The 16,577-nt window shown below is 71.4% G+C and overlaps 3 protein-coding genes across 4 annotated transcripts; 1 reads left to right on the forward strand and 2 right to left on the reverse strand.

Moving 5' to 3' along the window:
• Nucleotides 1-300, forward strand: UCN (urocortin). The gene has a single exon (XM_075706628.1). The coding sequence runs from the start codon at nucleotides 1-3 to the stop codon at nucleotides 298-300; it is 300 nt and encodes a 99-aa protein (XP_075562743.1).
• Nucleotides 301-6,333: 6,033 nt separating this feature from the next.
• Nucleotides 6,334-11,852, reverse strand: TRIM54 (tripartite motif containing 54). The gene is made up of 10 exons (XM_075707768.1): nucleotides 11,685-11,852; nucleotides 10,442-10,614; nucleotides 10,049-10,220; nucleotides 9,851-9,946; nucleotides 9,499-9,732; nucleotides 9,167-9,189; nucleotides 8,083-8,207; nucleotides 7,685-7,786; nucleotides 6,554-6,592; nucleotides 6,334-6,344 (listed from the first exon to the last, which is right to left on the reverse strand). Exons 1-10 carry the CDS (start codon nucleotides 11,850-11,852, stop codon nucleotides 6,334-6,336), a joined length of 1,143 nt encoding a protein of 380 aa, XP_075563883.1.
• A 2,787-nt stretch (nucleotides 11,853-14,639) lies between these two features.
• On the reverse strand, nucleotides 14,640-16,490 carry DNAJC5G (DnaJ heat shock protein family (Hsp40) member C5 gamma). 2 transcript variants are annotated; one of them, XM_075707696.1, is made up of 4 exons: nucleotides 16,378-16,490; nucleotides 15,717-15,930; nucleotides 15,450-15,580; nucleotides 14,640-14,874 (listed from the first exon to the last, which is right to left on the reverse strand). In XM_075707696.1, the coding sequence occupies exons 1-4, from the start codon at nucleotides 16,488-16,490 to the stop codon at nucleotides 14,778-14,780; spliced, it is 555 nt and encodes a 184-aa protein (XP_075563811.1). In that variant the 3' UTR covers nucleotides 14,640-14,777. The 2 variants fall into 2 exon arrangements, with proteins under 2 accessions (XP_075563811.1, XP_075563810.1); XM_075707695.1 differs by having other exon boundaries at nucleotides 14,640-14,860; nucleotides 15,427-15,580.
• Between the last annotated feature and the right edge of the window lie 87 nt (nucleotides 16,491-16,577).

Here is a 16,577-nt window from a genome sequence, read left to right on the forward strand (position 1 = left end):
ATGCGGCGGGCGCTGCTCACCCTCCTGCTGCTGCTCGCCCGCCCGCAGCCCGACGCCGCCCGCCCCGCACGCCCCGACGGCTCCGTCCCGGCGGCCGGGGCCCAGGAGCGGGGCCGCCCGCTCTGGCCGCCGCTGGTGCCGCCGCCCCCGGAGCCGTGGCGGGCGCGGCGGGAGGAGCCGCCGCTCTCCATCGACCTCACCTTCCACCTCCTGCGGCACCTGCTGCTGCTCGCCCGCGCCCAGAGCCAGCGCGCCCGCGCCGACAGCAACCGGCTCATCCTCGACGCCGTGGGACGCTGAGCGCCGTCCCGGGACCCCCGGGGCCCCGCCGAGGTCCGGCCTCCGCCACCCGGGGGGCTCGGCGCTGCACCGGCAAACCCAGCGGCCCCGGCACCGGCCCCGGCGGCGGCCCCGGCGGCAGGCTGCACCCGCCTCATCCTCGGCGCCGGGGCAAGCGGGCGCGGGTACCGGCCCCGGCACGGCCCCGGGACGGGCCCGCACCCATTTTGTAATAAAACGTGGTGGAAACCCGAGGTGTGAGCGAGTACGGGGCTGGGGGGGCGGCCGGGGCTGCACGGGAACGGGCTCACCGGGAACGGGCTCACCGGGAACGGAGGGATGGGGCCAACGGGAACAGGGCCACCGGGAACGGGGGAAAGGCTCACCGGGAATGGGCTCACCAGGAATGGGGGGACGGGCTCACCGGGAACGGGGGGACGGGGCCACTGGGAACGGGGGACAGGCTCACCGGGAATGGGCTCACCAGGAACGGGGGGACGGGGCCACCGGCAACGGGGGACAGGCTCACCAGGAATGGGCTCACCAGGAATGGGGGGACGGGCTCACCGGGAGCAGGGGGATGGGCTCACCGGGAACAGGCTCACTGGGAACAGGGGGACAGGGCCACTGGGAACGGGGTCACCGGGAACGGAGGGATGGGGCCAACGGGAACGGGCTCACCGGGAACGGGGGAAAGGCTCACCGGGAATGGGCTCACCAGGAATGGGGGGACGGGCTCACCGGGAACGGGCGGATGGGCTCACTGGGAACGGGGGGACAGGGCCACCGGGAACGGGGGAAAGACTCACCGGGAATGGGCTCACCAGGAATGGGGGGACAGGCTCACCGGGAACGGGGGGATGGGCTCACCGGGAACAGGCTCACTGGGAATGGGGGGATGGGGCCACCGGGAAGGGGGGACGGGCTCACTGGGAACGGGGGGACAGGGCCACCGGGAATGGGCTCACCGGGAACAGAGGATTGGGGCCAACGGGAACGGGCTCACCGGGAACGGGCTCATCGGGAATGGGGGGATGGGGTCACTTGGGAACAGGGGGATTGGGCCACTGGGAACAGGGGGATGGCGTCACTGGGAACGGGGGGATGGGCTCACCAGGAACAGGCACATCAGGAACAGGGGGACGGGCTCACCGGCAACGGGCTCATCGGGAATGGGGGGACGGGGTCACTGGCAACGGGGGGACGGGCTCACCAGGAATGGGGGACGGGGTCACCGGGGACGGGCTGAGCAGAGCTGGGATGGGGCCGTGCGGGAGCAGCTGGGCGGGCAGCACCGAGCGCACCGGGCAGCACCGGGCACACCGGGCAGCACCGAGCACACCGGGCAGCACCGGGCACACCGGGCAGCACTGAGCACAGCGGGCAGCACCGAGCACAGCGGGCAGCACTGGGCACACCGGGCAGCACCGAGCACACTGGGCAGCACCGGGCACACCGGGCAGCACCGGGCACAGCGGGCAGCACCGAGCACAGCGGGCAGCACCGAGTGCAGCAGGCAGCACCAAGCACACCGGGCAGCACCGAGCGCACCGGGCAGCACCGAGCACAGTGGGCAGCACCGGGCACACCGGGCAGCACCGAGCACAGTGGGCAGCACCGAGCGCACCGGGCAGCACTGAGCGCACCGGGCAGCACCGGGCAGCACCGAGCGCACCGGGCAGCACCGAGCACAGCGGGCAGCACCGAGCGCACCGGGCAGCACCGAGCGCACCGGGCAGCACCGGGCACAGCGGGCAGCACTGAGCGCACCGGGCAGCACCGAGCGCACCGGGCAGCACCGAGCACAGCGGGCAGCACTGAGCACACTGGGCAGCACCAAGCACACCGGGCAGCACTGAGCGCACCGGGCCTGGGGATGGGGCTGCCTGTGTCCCTGGGGGGGGCCGTACCATGGTCTCCGTGGGGCGAGGCAGCCGGGGGTGTGGTGGGAAGCGTTGGGCACGGGGCGGTGGGAGCAGGGGGTGCCCTGCCAGCAGCGAGCAGGGCCGGGCGGTGCTGCACCCACAGGTGGGGGACACGAGTGGGGGGAACCAGAGCTGTGCGTGTGGCAACCCCCGGAGCTGCTGTCGGCACTGCGGCAGGGTGGGCTGGCTTGGGGGGCTGGGGGGCAGGTGCCAGCCCTTCGGGAGGGGCACGGCTGCCCCGTGCAGGAGCACGGGGGGTGGGGGCTCCTCTGCGGGACCCGCGGTGCTGCTGAGCGCTGGCGGGTCAGGACCGGAGCACTGGGCAGGGGACACTGCGGTGGGGCATGTTTCAGACCCCCGAACAAGAGGAGGACGCGGCTGAAGCCTTCCTGAGCCAGCCGGGGGGGGGGTTCAGCCTCCTCACGGGTGGCCCAAGAGCTCACAAGGGCCTTCAGCCTCAGCTGGTTGAAGATGTCCCTGCTCATGGGGGGGGTGGCCTAGGTGACCTTTAAAGGTCCCTCCCCACCCAACGCACTCCATGACGCGGTGACAACCTCCCTGATGCCTGCCAGAAGGGCAGCTCGGCAGGACTGGAGCAGCGCAGGTTTCCGGAGCGTGCTCGGGGATGCGGTGGCGGCGCTGGAGGTCAGCAGCCGGGGCAGGCAGGAGCGCAGGGTGCAGCCCCTGGAGCTCAAGCGAGCCCATTTCCGTGACCTGGTAGGTGGGGCCGGGCAGGAGGCAGCTCTGAAGGACGAGGGAGCTGAGGGAAGCCAGGAGGACAAGCTGAGGAGCGCTCACAGGATGGCTGCGGATGGAAGGGGCCTCGGGAGCCCTCCCACTCCAACCCCCTGCTCAGGGCAGGGCCAGCCGGAGCCGGTTGCTCAAGGTCGTGTCCATCTGGGCTTTGAAGGAGGGAATTCCATCTGGACGTGAGAAACCTGGAACTGGAAGGCTGCCCTGGCAAGAGACTGTACTGGAACAAGTTCCCCAGAGCCTCTCCCTCCTTGGAGCCATTCAGAAGCAGGCTGGACACGGAGCTGGACACGGAGCTGGACACGGAGCTGGACACGGAGCTGGACAGTGTGCGGCTCCGAGCCTGCCCAAGCGGGGCTGCGGCAGCTCCAGGGGCCTTTTGCCCCCCCCACCCCCGTCAGCCTGTGGGTAACATCACAGCCGGAGGGGCCACAGCTTGGGCAGCCTGTGCCAGGCAAACTCATCAGCCTCACCGGAAGAAAAGGGTTTGGTTTTGTTTTTTGGAGGGGGGGGACCTCTAGAAAAAAGTTTCAGTGGAATCTCCTGTGGTCCAGTTTGTGCTCGTTGCCCCTGGTCCTGTCACTGGACAGCACTGGGAAGAGCCCGGCTCCATCTTCCTTCCCTCCCATCAGGCGCACATGCTTGTGGCTGCAACCCCGAGCCCTCTGCCCCAGGCTGAGCAGTCCCAGCTTCTCCTCAGCCGGCGGATGCACCCGTCCCTCTGCTTTGCCGCAGCCCTTCCCTGGACGCCAGAGGCCACAGCCTCCTCGCACCGGGGAGCCCTGACGTGGCCGAGGCTCTGCAGCCACCATCTCCCATGCGGCAGGGAGGGGAGGGCTCCCTGCCTCCCTCCCCGGTCGGTGCCCGCAGGGATGCACAACGTCGCTGCCTGCTGGGACCGGGGGAGACGTGGAGGTACCAGGGAGTTGGTGTGGAGAGGCTGGGAAGCCATGGTGGAGAGCCAGCACGGGGAGCGGGGGGGGGGGGCGTGAGCACACAGCGTGGGACAGGCACCTAAGGAGGAATTGTCAAACCTTGCCTGGGTGCGCAGGGAGGGTGCCAGGCAGCCAGCGACCAGCCGGGGTTGGGCGTGCAAGGTGAAGGAGCGCGCCCACCCCACCCCGGGCAGCTGGGGGCTGCCCAAGGGACAGGCTCGGGGTGGGGAGGGCAGGGATGGGTGACAAGCACTTGGAGCCGGGGATCAAGGAAGAAAACTACCCGAAATAGAGGAAAACCGAGCTGGGGCTCTCCTGGAGCACCTCAACACCCAGCGTGGCACCCAAGGGTGCTGAGGGGCTGCTGAGGTCCTTGTGAGACCCCCCCCTCTGTCATTGCTGGAAGGTGATGGGGCAGGGGGACATCCCTGAGGGGTGGAGAAAGGCCAATGCGGCATCCCCAAACGGCCGGTGCAGGGATGGAGAGCGCATCCAGCCTCACCTCAGTCCCCAGGAGCGCCGCGAGCCCTCCCGGGGCACATTTCTGGCACGTGAAGGAGCAGACGGTGACCGGGAGCAGCCAGGCTGGGCCGTGGGGTCAATCCCCCAGCGCAGCCGCGTTGCCTCTGCCACCAACAGCTTGGGGATACAGGAGAGCAGCGACGTCCCTCAGCCCATCCCTGGGCCGGGACATGGGGTCTGGCAGGTGGACATGGGTGGGCAAGTGGCTCGGGGAGCCACAGGGCACCGTGCGAGGGGCCCTCGCTCGGCTTGGCGGGTGACGCCAAACCCGTAGAGACCAGTCACTCTGCTTGCGGGCAGAGCTGCCACCGGTGGGACCGAGCCAGGCTGGAGGAAGGGGCCAGCAGGGACTTTACAAGGACAAAGGCAAAGTCCTGCCCGGCGCTGCGGAGCCGCCGGCAGCCATGCAGCTGGAGCCCGCCTCGACGGCGGGCGCGAGTTCAGCGCCGGCCATGAAGAGGGAGCTGTGCCAGGCCACGTCCCGTGGGGGGACGTGCGACACCGTGCCCCACGGCGAGCTCCGCTCCAGCACTGCTCCCTCTTGCCCACCTCCCTGCCCCAGGCAGTGTCCACGCTGGGGACGGCTGGAGCTGCGCTGGACTCTCCAGCCCCATTTTAAGGCTTGCTGCGCTCTTGGGAGGAGTTTTTCCCGGTATCCGATGGGAATTTCCTCTGTCCCAGCTTGTGTCACCAGCTCCTGCGCTGTCCCTGTGCCCTGGGTGGCGGGGGGGTCTCCCACACCCCAAGAGGCATCTGAGGGGGGGTCTCCTCTCTCCCGGCTTCTCCTGTCCCCACCGCATCCCCTGCCCAGCCAGATGTCCCTGCCTCTTTGCTCCCCGGGACCCAGACTGGGGCCATGAACCCGCCTGCAGCTGGGGAAGGGTCCTGCCAGCACAGCCCAGGCACGGGGGTCTCCTTGGCTGCCTGGGCACGCCCGGCCTCCCGGGCACCCCCCTGGGGCCCAGCCCGGCTTCACCAGGACCTGCCATGCGCTGGCATTTTGCGTCCCCCCCATCCTCCAGGATCCTGCGCCCCAGCCCCTGCTCAGCTTGGCGGGCCACGGGCTTGCTGTGGGGTGCCCAGGTCTGCGGGGTTCTGGGGGTCCCAGACAGGCCCAGCAGCCAGCCCTTGCTGCGCCCCGGCAGGAGCGGGGGGGGGGTGGCAGCGGGGGACACCCCCGTGGTGGTCCAGCCCCAGGGGACCTGCCCAGCCCCAGCCCCCCGAGGAGCCCCTCGCCACACGCATCATCTGCTGCATCAGCCGTGACGCCACGGTGGCGCGGGGACAAGGGGGGTGACGCAGCCGGCGCGGCCACGGTTCTCCTGGGGGGGGCCCAGCTGGCGGGCCGGGGGGCACGGGCCCCGACCCGGCGCTGATCGTGGCGCTCCCGGCTGCGTACTCAGCCAGCTCATCCCAGCGCTGTTTGCTCGGTGCACCCCGGGGACAGTGCTGCCGAGACGGCGTCAAGCCCAGCACAGGGGCTGGTGGGGCTCGGGGGGGGCAATGCGGTTCCTCCCCCCGCAAGCAGGGGCTGCAGGCACTGGGGCAGAGCCCCACTGACAGGCTCCGAGGTGCGAAGCCGCAATCCTGCCCTGGGCTGCCGGAGCCGAGCCGTGCTGGGGGTCCCCAGGAACGCAGCCCCTCACGTGGGGTCCTGGGGGGCATAACTGGGGCGGCGGGGCCCAGCTCAGCGGGGCAGGGGCTGCGCCCGGGCCGGACCCCATGGAGCCGCTGCGAAGCCATGTGGCAGCCCCCACGCCCACAGAGCACACCGGAGGCAACGTCCTCACGCAGGGTTTAATGTCAGCGAGGGGCAGCTCCCGCGTTTGGGGAACTACAGCAGCAGGGCTGGAGCTCGCCAAGGGGTGCCAGGGACAGCGCTGAGCCGGCGGGCGCCGATGCTGCCCCACGGCACCGGCTCAGTGCTGACCTGCGCGGGAAACGGGCCTCAGCGCTGCGCACTGGGGACCCCGGGACCCCCCGCCCCTGCAGGCAGGGATGGCCTGGGGGCCCCGAGGTGTGACCCCCCCCGCTCCCCCGCAGCCCCATCTCTCCCCGGGAAGTGCCGCCGCTGCCCCACAGCACCCCATGGCCTGGCTCCGTCCCCGTCCCCCACTGCGGTCCCGGTGAGGGTCTCACCGTGGGAAGAGCTCACCGGCTTCTGCCTCGGCCCCACATCTGCAGAGGGAAAGCAGGCGACAAGATGGAGACAGGGACACCGCGGCACGCTGCAGGACCTGCGCAGCCGCGTGCAGGCCACGGCGCAGCCACAGACACGGCGCTGGGCACGGCATGGCACAGCGCATCCCCCCCCCCCCGCCATGGACACGGCAGCCCCAGCCCCCTGCGCCCCACTGCCCCCAGCTGCCCCCGCAGCCCCGGGGCCAAGCACAGCAGCCAGGCACTGCACGGCACAGCACAGCATGGTATGGCATGGCATGGCATAACACGACACGGCACAGCGCGGCATGGCACAGCACGGCGTGGCACAGCACGGCAGGCACTGCACAGCACAGCATGGCATGGTATGGCATGGCATAACACGACACGGCATGGCACGGCATGGCACAGCATGGCAGGCACTGCACAGCATGGCATAGCATGGCATGGCATGGCACAGCACGGCACAGCATGGCACAGCACGGCAGGCACTGCACAGCACAGCGCAGCATGGCATAGCATGACACAGCATGGCATGGCATGATATGGCATGGCACAGCACGGCATGGCACAGCACGGCACGGCACAGCATGGCACGGCATGGCACAGCACGGCATGGCATGGCACAGCACAGCATGGCACGGCACAGTGTGGCACGGCATGGCACGGCATAGCATGGCACGACACGGCATGGCATGGAACGGCACAGCATGGCACAGCACAGCATAGCACAACATGGCATGGCACAGCATAGCACGGCACAGCACAGCACGGCACAGCACAGCACAGCATAGCACGGCATGGCATAGCACAACATAGCATGGCACAGCACGGCACGGCACAGCATGGCATGGCACAGCACAGCATGGCATGGCATGACACAGCATGGCACAGCACAGCATGACACGGCATGACATAGCACGGCATGACACAGCACGGCATGGCACAGCAGGGTGCGGCATGGCATGGCACGGCACAGCACGGCACGGCACGGCACAGCACGGCAGGGCACGGCAGGGCACGGCAGGGCATGGCAGGGCACAGCAGGGCACGGCATGGCACGGCACAGCAGGGCATGGCATGGCACGGCACGGCACGGCACGGCCTCACCCTCCACGGCTTCAGGCACCTCCAGGCTGTCCAGCCGCTCCTCGTCTGCCGCAGTCTCGCCGCCGTCGCCGGGTCCGTCCGTCTCATCCTCGCCCAGCGGCTCTGCGGGGCGGGGGCGGAGGTCAGCGGGGGCCCCCCCTCCCCACGCCACGGGCAGCCTGGGCACAGCCCAGGAGGGCCACGACCAGCCCAGCGCAGGAGCCCGCGGGGCAGGACGGGGCACGGGGCACGGGGCCGGCGTGACCCGCAGGCTCCCTGGGGCCACACGCCCCTTCCCGTGCACGAGGGGACGCATCCCCATGCCGGGCGCGAGGTGGGGGGGGCTCTGCCTGTCCGAGGGTGCCCCGGCAGTCCCCCGTGCCCCCCGGGCATGGCGGCACTTGTCCCGGCGCTGGCACCTGTCTGGAACTCGATGGTTCTCAGCATCTCCGCCACATAGTCCACGTTGATGGAGAAGTGGTCCATGTTCTCGTAGCCGGGCTCTGGGCGGCTGCTCATGGACACCTTGGACATGTCCGTGATCCTGCGGGGCAGGCAGACCCCCGGCAGCTGCCAGTGACCCACGGGGCCCCCAACCCCAGCCATGGCCTGGCAGGGTCAGCCACAGCCGTGCCCCCACCCTGCCCCCGGTGCCCCCAGTGCCCCCAGCCCTGTGCCCCCCACCCTGCCCTGCCCCCAGTGCCCCCAGCCCCGTGCCCCCCACCCTGCCCCCAGTGCCGCAGCCCTGTGCCCCCCACCCTGCCCCTGCCCCCAGTGCCCCAGCCCCGTGCCCCCACCCTGCCCCTGCCCCCAGTGCCCCCAGCCCCGTGCCCCCACCCTCCCCCAGTGCCCCCAGTGCCCCCACCCTCCCCCAGTGCCCCCAGTGCCCCCAGCCCCGTGCCCCCACCCTCCCCCAGTGCCCCCAGTGCCCCCAGCCCCGTGCCCCCACCCTGCCCCTAGCCCCGTGCCCCCACCCTGCCTCCTGTGCCCCCAACCCTGTGCCCCCCCCTGCCCCCAGTGCCCCCAGCCCTGTGCCCCCACCCTCCCCCAGTGCCCCCAGCCCCGTGCCCCCACCCTGCCTCCTGTGCCCCCAGCCCCGTGCCCCCACCCTCCCCCAGTGCCCCCAACCCTGTGCCCCCCCTGCCCCCAGTGCCCCCAGCCCCGTGCCCCCCACCCTCCCCCAGTGCCCCCAGCCCCGTGCCCCCACCCTGCCCCCAGTGCCCCCAGCCCCGTGCCCCCCACCCTCCCCCAGTGCCCCCAGCCCCGTGCCCCCACCCTGCCCCCAGTGCCCCCAGCCCCGTGCCCCCCACCATCCCCCAGTGCCCCCAGCCCTGTGCCCCCACCCTGCCCCCAGTGCCCCCAGCCCTGTGCCCCCACCCTGCCCCTGCCCCCAGTGCCCCCAGCCCCGTGCCCCCCACCCTGCCTCCTGTGCCCCCAACCCTGTGCCCCCCACCCTCCCCTGCCCCCAGTGCCCCCAGCCCTGTGCCCACCGGCCCCACTCACTTTTTCAGGAGCTCCTTGGAGTGCTGTGGAAGAAAGCGGGGGGGGGGGGGTCAGCGTCTCCCTGGAGCAATGGGACCTGGGACCCCCGGGGCCAGACATCACCCCCACCACAGCCCCACCCCAGCACGTCCCAGGGGCAGCCCCAGATCCTTTGGAGCCACCGCAGCCCCCCCAGCCCTGCAGGGCACAGGGACACGTGGCACCACCACCCAGCCCTGGGGCAATCCCGGACCCCCCTGGAGGGACCTGGCCCCCCTCCCAATTCCCCAGCACAGCCCGGGGGCAGCCCCAGCCCCCTTGGAGGGTCCCGGCGCCCCACACCCCCCGCAGACCTGCAGGTACACGGCCATCTGGGGCTCCTCCATGGCCTGAATGGCCGTCTCCACCAGCTTGGAGGAGGCTTCCAGGTGGTCGCCGTACTGCCGGATGAGGCCCCGCACGCGCTGCACCTTGGTCTCCTGCTCCCGCGCGATGCTCTGCAGCAGCTCCTTCTTCCGCTCCTCCAGGATGCTGTACAGCGAGTCGAAGCGCAGCCCCAGGTGCTGCTTCTGCCGCCGGCCGTTCTCCTGCGGGACCGCGGGGCTCTCAGCCTAGGGGCTGCCCCGCTCCTGCCGTGTCCCCACCACGGGCACGGCCCCAGGGCTGCGCGTGGCACCCAGGGACGCCCCCCGCCCCGGCCCCCACCTCGATGGTGCGGCAGATCTCCTCCATCTGGGTGATGATGGCCTGGATGCGGTCGTTCCCCGCCACCAGCATGGCGATGCCATCGCTGAGCTCGCTCTGGGACGGGACGGGGTGGGATGGGACAGGGTGGGACGGGCGCGAGGGCCGGCTGGGCAGGCAGCCCCCGGGCCCCTCGCCGGCCCCCCCAGGGCCACCCACCTTCTGGCGCTGGTAGACGGCGGGCAGCGGCGCGACCTCGCAGTCCTTGTGCGCCCCGAAGACCTTGCAGAGGGAGCAGGTGGGCGCCTCGCAGCGCAGGCAGTAGATGTTGATCCGCTCCTCCTCGTGCTCCTCGCACATGAGGTGCTGCTCGGCCTTGGCGTGCAGGGGCCTGCGGGCGGGGGGCCGGCCACCACTGCCCACCCGTGGGCCCCGGCCCCCCCCAGGGACGACCCCGGCCATGCATGGGTCCCTCGACTCCCCACGCTGCGGGTGGGCTCCCGCCCCCAGCCCCCCCCGCCCCACGGGCTTCCTTCCACCCCCGGGCTCGCCGCCCCATGGGGTCCCCGGTGCCCCCGTGGGGTCCCCGGTGCCCCCGTGGGGTCCTCGCACCTGGCCGACTCCTGCTTGTAGATGTCGATGATGTTCTCCACCAGCAGGTTCCGCTGCAGCCCGTACACGCCGTGCCGGTCCAGCACCACTTCGTGGCGGCAGGACGGGCACCGGAACCGGCCGCCCGACGGCACCGCGCTGGAGCCCCGCGACTGCCACAGCGGGTTGGAGGCCTGGGGCGGGGGGGGGTGGGGGGTCACGGCCAAGGCACCCCCGCAGCCCCCCCGCAGCCCCCCCGCATCCTCCGCCCCGGGGTCTGCTGCTGGGAGCGAGACCCCGCGGGGCCCGGCCCCTCCCGGCTGTGTGCCCCGCACGGGCACGGGCACGGGCATGGACACAGACACAGGAACAGGCATGGGCACAGACACGGATGTGGGCACGGACACAGACACAGGCACGGACATAGACATGGGCACGGGCACGGACATGGAAACGGGCACGGCCACCGACACAGACACGGATACAGACACAGGCATGGACACGACACGGGCATGGACACAGACACAGGCACGGGCACAGACACAGACACGGATACGGGCATGGCCACAGACACGGGCATGGACATGGACACGGACACAGGCACGGGCACGGACACCATGGACACAGCCACAGGCATGGACACGGACATGGACACGGGCACAGACACGGGCATGGGCACGGACATGGGCACGGACATGGGCACGGACATGGGCACGGACATGGGCACGGACATGGGCACAGACAGACACGGACAAAGACACGGACGTGGGCACGGGCACAGACACAGACATGGACACAGGCACGGACATGGAAACAGGCACGGCCACAGACACAGACACAGACACGACCATGGACATGGTCACAGGCACGGGCATGGACACGGATACAGGCACAGGCACAGACACGGGCACGGCCACAGACACGGACACGGGCATGGACACGGACATGGGCATGGACACAGACACGGGCATGGCCACAGGCATGGACATGGACACAGACACGGACACGGGCATGGCCACAGACACGGCCACAGGCACGGACACGGGCATGGACACGGGCACGGCCACAGGCACAGACACGGACACCGTGGACACAGCCACAGGCACGGGCACGGCCACAGGCATGGCCACCGACACGGAGACGGCCACGGCCCCCCCGCCCACCGCCGCGGCCTGGCCAGGGGTCCCCGCGGTTCGTTCTGGGGCCGGATCCAGCCCCACACCCCGCACCCACCCCCGCCGGCGGGGGCCCGGTCCCGGCGCACCTGGAAGACGTCGTTGGCACACTTGCGGCAGAGGTTGTGCTGGCAGGGCAGGATGACCACGGGCTTGGTGAACATCTCCAGGCAGATGGGGCAGATGAGCTGCTTCTCCAGGCTCTCCATGCTCCGCGCCTCCGCCAGCAGCGGCTTCAGCCCCACCGCGAAGTTCATCGCCGCGGTCCCGTCCCGGCCCGTCCCGGCTCTGCCCACCACGGCCCCGCTCCCGCTCCCACTCCGGCCCCGGCCGCCCGGTGCCCGCTCTGCCCCGGACCCGGCCCCGCTGAGCACGGCGCTAATTTTAGCCGCCCCCGCCCCGCCGGGGCCGCCGCAGCTGTCGGCAGCGTCGGGTGACACTGAGTCACGGCGGGGCCCACCGGCGCCCAGCCCCACGCCGGCTGACCCACGGGCACCGGCTGACCCATGGGCACCGGCTGACCCATGGGGATGGGCTGACCCATGGGCACCAGCTGACCCACTGGGACCGGCTGACCCCCAGGCACCGGCTGACCCACCGGGATCAACAGACCCACGGGGATCAACTGACCCACTGGGACCGGCTGACCCACCGGGACGGGCTGACCCATGGGCACCAGCTGACCCACTGGGACCGGCTGACCCACCGGGACGGGCTGACCCATGGGCACCAGCTGACCCACGGGCACCGGCTGACCCACCGGGATCAACGGACCCATGGGCACCGGCTGACCCACTGGGACCGGCTGATCCACCGGGATAGGCTGACCCACCAGGATCGGCTGACCCCCAGGCACTGGCTGATCCACTGGGATCGACTGACCCACTGGGACCAGCTGATCCACCAGGATCGGCTGACCCACTGGGATCAACTGACCCATGGGGACCGGCTGACCCACTGGGATAGGCTGATCCACCAGGATCGGCTGACCCCCGGGCACCGGCTGACCCACTGGGATCAACTGACCCACTGGGATCGACTGACCCACTGGGACCAGCTGATCCACCAGGATCGACTGACCCACTGGGATCGACTGACCCACTGGGACCGGCTGACGACCCACCGGGATCAACTGACCCACGGGCACCGGCTGACCCACTGGGGATTGGCTAACCCACTGAGATCAACTGACCCACTGGGATCGACTGACCCCCAGGGTCCGGCTGACCCCCAGGGTCCGGCTGACCCCTGGGACTGGTGGCCCAGGAGCCCTCGGGGAGGCGGCTGGGGCAGTGGGGGCCGAGCCGCACAGCGTCCCCCCCAGCAGAGCTCCCCGCCGTGCCCGTCCCACCCCAACCCAGCCCCGAGCCCTCGGCCTGGGCAGAGCCCCGCTCCCCCGCACGAGCAGCGCCGCTCCCCGGGGGCTCCGCGGGGCTCCCCCCTGCCACCTCCTGCCCGGGGAGGGCAAGGGGCTGGCCCCGTCCCCCCAGGCCCGGGGCAGTGGGGCGGGCTGGCGTGGGGTGCGCGGCCCCAGCGGGGGAGCAGGGCCCGGGGAGGGCAGGGCCGCCGGGGTCTCGCTGGGAGGCGCATGCTCTCCCCTGCGGGCAGCGGGGCCGGGCACGGGCCGGGGTCCCCCAGGCCCCACGGACGATGTCCAGCGCCGGTGCCCCTGAACAAGAGCGTGGAAGGGCGCCCGGGAGGGCCAGTGCCAGGAACACCCCTGTCCCGCCGCTCGCCCTGACGCTCCGGCTATATTTAGGGGGTGAGACAGAGCCCGTGCAGCTGTGGGCAGAGGCTGCTGCCTGGGGGCGTGGGAGGGAAGGGCCAAGGGCTCGCTGCATCCCCCTTGCCCCTCGCTCCCCCGGGATGGGGGCCCTCAGCAGGGCCGCAGCTCCCGAGGGAAGCAGGGCAGGGCTGGGAGGCCTGGCCGGGCGGCTGGCCGAGCTGCCCGCAGCAGGGAGCCGGGCTCTGCGGCAGCCTGGCGCAGCAGGACACGCGCACCGAGCCATCAGCCTGGCACATGTGGCGGAAAAGAGCCCCAGGGCCAGCGGAGCTGCTCCGGGACGCAAGGCAGGCCCCAGGCTGCAGCAACGCTGCTCCTGCCCAGGGCGGCCATCGCCCGTGGGGCTGCAGGGAGACCGGGACGTGAGCAGCGGGAGGAGCAGGGACAGTCCCTGCGAACGCCGCGGTGGAACCGGGGTGCCCGGCCAGGCTGCTGCTGCCCTACGCGCTGCAGCAGCGAGGAGGGGGAAAAGCGCAGCCCCGTGGGAGCCAGCACTGGCTGGGGGACACAGAGCTGTCCCAGGAAGGTGACAGGGGACAGAGCGACGTTCAGCCCTGCAAGAAAGCATCCCCCAAGCAGCGCTTGGGACGCAAGTCCGCACCCTGCTCAGCCCACCCCTGCTGTGGGACCCCCAGCCACAACCCGCCCCAGCACAGGGCAGGGCCAGGCAGAGGCACGTCCTGCTGCACATCGTGCGGGCAGCCCCCGACGAGACAGAGACCACACCGGAACGTGCTCCCCTCCTGTCGTACTTTAATAGTGCCCATAAAACCTGTACAAACCCAAGGAAAGTGCCTGTTCCGGGCCCAGCCCTGCAGGGAGCCTGCCAGCAGCAGCGAGCGTGGGGTGCAGCCAGTGCCCCGGGGCTGCGGCAGGGCAGAGAGGAAGGGGGTACAGAAGGCGGCACCCCCCAACCCCACGAGCAGCATTTGGCACCCAGCACCCATCAGGAGGGTCCCCGTGAGGGCGGGTGGCAGGCTCAAGCCCAGCACCAAGAGGTTACAGTGCTAACGGTCTCGGATGCGCTCGGCTACCTCTCGTAAGCTGCGGAGCCTGGCCCGGAGAGGTCTCCGCTTGCGTGCGGCTGCTCGGGTAGGCTGCCGGTGCCCGGGGCCAGGCGGGGGGCACAGCGGCAGGCGAGGCACTGGGGACGGGGCGCAGCAGTGCGGGCGCCAGGCCACCTCCACCACCAGTGCTGGCAGACGGGGGCATTGCCCCGGAGCTCGAGCAGGGGCAGGAAGAGCCCCTGCGTTGATGCTGGCCAAATTAACCTGAGATTTTAGCCACCCTGAGGCTGGAGAGCCGCCCCGGGTGGCATGAGCGGGGTCCCGGAAAGTGACAGTCCCAAAGGAGGATCCCTGCCCAGAGTCCTGGGGGAGCCGCGGGACCGACGCCAGCCTCAGGCATCGGTCTTGCCGCTGATGGCTGGCAAGGGCTCCGCGCCGGCAGGCGGGGGCTGCGCCACGACAGGTATCTGCGGGTCTGGAAGAGAAGAGCTGCGGCTCAGCCCCGTCTCGTGGTGCCAGCGAGCAGGTGCCTGGGACGCCCCAACACCCTCACGAAGGCTCCCGCAGACCGAGGCTCCCAAAGCTCTAGCCAGCACACGGCCGTGCCCCCCGCCCCACGGGGACCCGCAGAAGCGAGCCGGCGGCAATCCCCGTAGACACCAGCATGGCCAGTGCCCAGGAACGAAGCCAGCCTGGGGCACGGCTGCCCTCCCCATGCTCCCTCCCCAGCAGGGCACAGGCCAAGGGTCTCTCGGCTGCAGACTCTTGCAGGGGCTTCAGGGAGCCCTTGCCCCGGGGAAAACGAGGAAGGAGAAGGCACCCTCATGGCCCGTGCGGTGGTTCATCACCAGCCCCAGTCCGGACAGGAAACACCGAGGGCTGGCTGTTAAACAAGGGATGCGTTTAAATCAGATCCGAGCCTTGAGCCAGAGCTCCAACCCCCACCCGAGATGGGGGAAGCCCCCCCAGGGCCCCACACAAGACAAAACCAGGTGGGCTCAGCCGCTGGGGCTCGAGGCAGACCCAGCCAGCCCGACTCACCGCTGTCCTCCGCGCACATCTGCGCCTCCAGGTCCTTGGGGTCGACGTACTTGTAGGACTCGTCTTCCTTCGGCGGGCAGCATGTCCCGCAGCAGAAGAAGCAACAGCAGCAGCAGCAGCAGCAGGTGAGAGCACCGCAGCACAAAGCCAGGGCCTGCAGAGGAGGGCACGGCAGCCCCCGTAAGACCACCCGAGCCCCGCCAGCAGCCAGGCCCCCGTCGCAGCAGCCCCGGCGATGCCCCGCACGAGGGATGGGCCGGGCAGGGCCACGGCGGCGGGGCAGGGCTCACCTGGAACCACCACTTGGACATGAGGAAATAGTGCTTGACGGCATCGTTGCCGAACTGCTCGGCCACGTAGAGCCCCAGGGAGCCATACTGGTCGTAGAGGCGGCGCTTGTCCTCGTCGCTCAGCGTGGCGTGGGCGCTGTTGATCTCCTTGAAGCGCTCGGCTGCCGCTGGGTCATCGGGGTTCTTGTCCGGGTGGTACTTGAGTGCCAGCTTCCTACGGGGCACTGCGTGTGGGACGGGCCCCAGAGCCTGGCCCCCCCCGGGGCTCTCTCCCCCCCCGGGGCTCCCCCCCCCAGGGGCTCTCTCCCCTCCCCCGGGGGCTCTCTCCCCACCCCCGGGGTCGCCCCGCCCTGGGCTCTCCCCCCCCGGGGGCTCCCCTCCCAGGGGTTCTCCCCCCCCCGGGATGTCACCCCAGGATGTCCCCCCAGGGCTCTCCCCCCCTCGGGACTCCCCCTCCCAGGGGCTCTCTACCCCCCCCCGGGCTCTCTCCCCCCCCCCAGGGGCTCTCCCCGCCCCCCCAGGGGCTCTCTCCCCCCCCAGGGATGTCCCCGCACCGCCTTGTCCCCGGGACAGCCCCCGCACACCTGGCCCCGGGCCTGACCCCCCCGGCCCGCACCGCCTGGGCCCCCGGGCCGGCCCGGCCCCCTCGGCCCCGCCGTACCGGTAGGCCTTCTTGATCTCCTCGGGGGAGCTGCCCTTCTGCAGGCCCAGGACGCGGTAGAGGCTCTCCCCGACCCGGGACAGCTTCCGCTGCGGCCGCCCGGGCTCCGCCATGGCGGAGGGGGCCGGAGGGGAGGGGGGAGGGAGCGGGGCGGCGGCACCACCGAGCGACTCGGCCCCCGAGACGGGCCCGCGCCCGCC

Source organism: Pelecanus crispus, chromosome 3 (genome assembly GCF_030463565.1).
Source record: "Pelecanus crispus isolate bPelCri1 chromosome 3, bPelCri1.pri, whole genome shotgun sequence".
Taxonomy (NCBI): domain Eukaryota; kingdom Metazoa; phylum Chordata; class Aves; order Pelecaniformes; family Pelecanidae; genus Pelecanus; species Pelecanus crispus.

Bases quoted from the DNA above. Each gene is read 5' to 3' on its own strand.
- UCN (XM_075706628.1), top strand. From the start codon at position 1: ATGCGGCGGGCGCTGCTCACCCTCCTGCTGCTGCTCGCCCGCCCGCAG.
- DNAJC5G (XM_075707695.1), bottom strand. From the start codon at position 16,490: ATGGCGGAGCCCGGGCGGCCGCAGCGGAAGCTGTCCCGGGTCGGGGAG. The intron at 15,931-16,377 runs GTACGGCGGGGC...AGTGCCCCGTAG, and splicing joins GAGATCAAGAAGGCCTACCG to GAAGCTGGCACTCAAGTACC. The intron at 14,861-15,426 runs GTGAGTCGGGCT...CTTCTCTTCCAG, and splicing joins GATGTGCGCGGAGGACAGCG to ACCCGCAGATACCTGTCGTG.
- TRIM54 (XM_075707768.1), bottom strand. From the start codon at position 11,852: ATGAACTTCGCGGTGGGGCTGAAGCCGCTGCTGGCGGAGGCGCGGAGC. The intron at 10,615-11,684 runs GTGCGCCGGGAC...CCCCCGCCCCAG, and splicing joins GTGCCAACGACGTCTTCCAG to GCCTCCAACCCGCTGTGGCA. The intron at 8,208-9,166 runs GTGAGTGGGGCC...CCTGCCCCGCAG, and splicing joins TCCAAGGAGCTCCTGAAAAA to GATCACGGACATGTCCAAGG.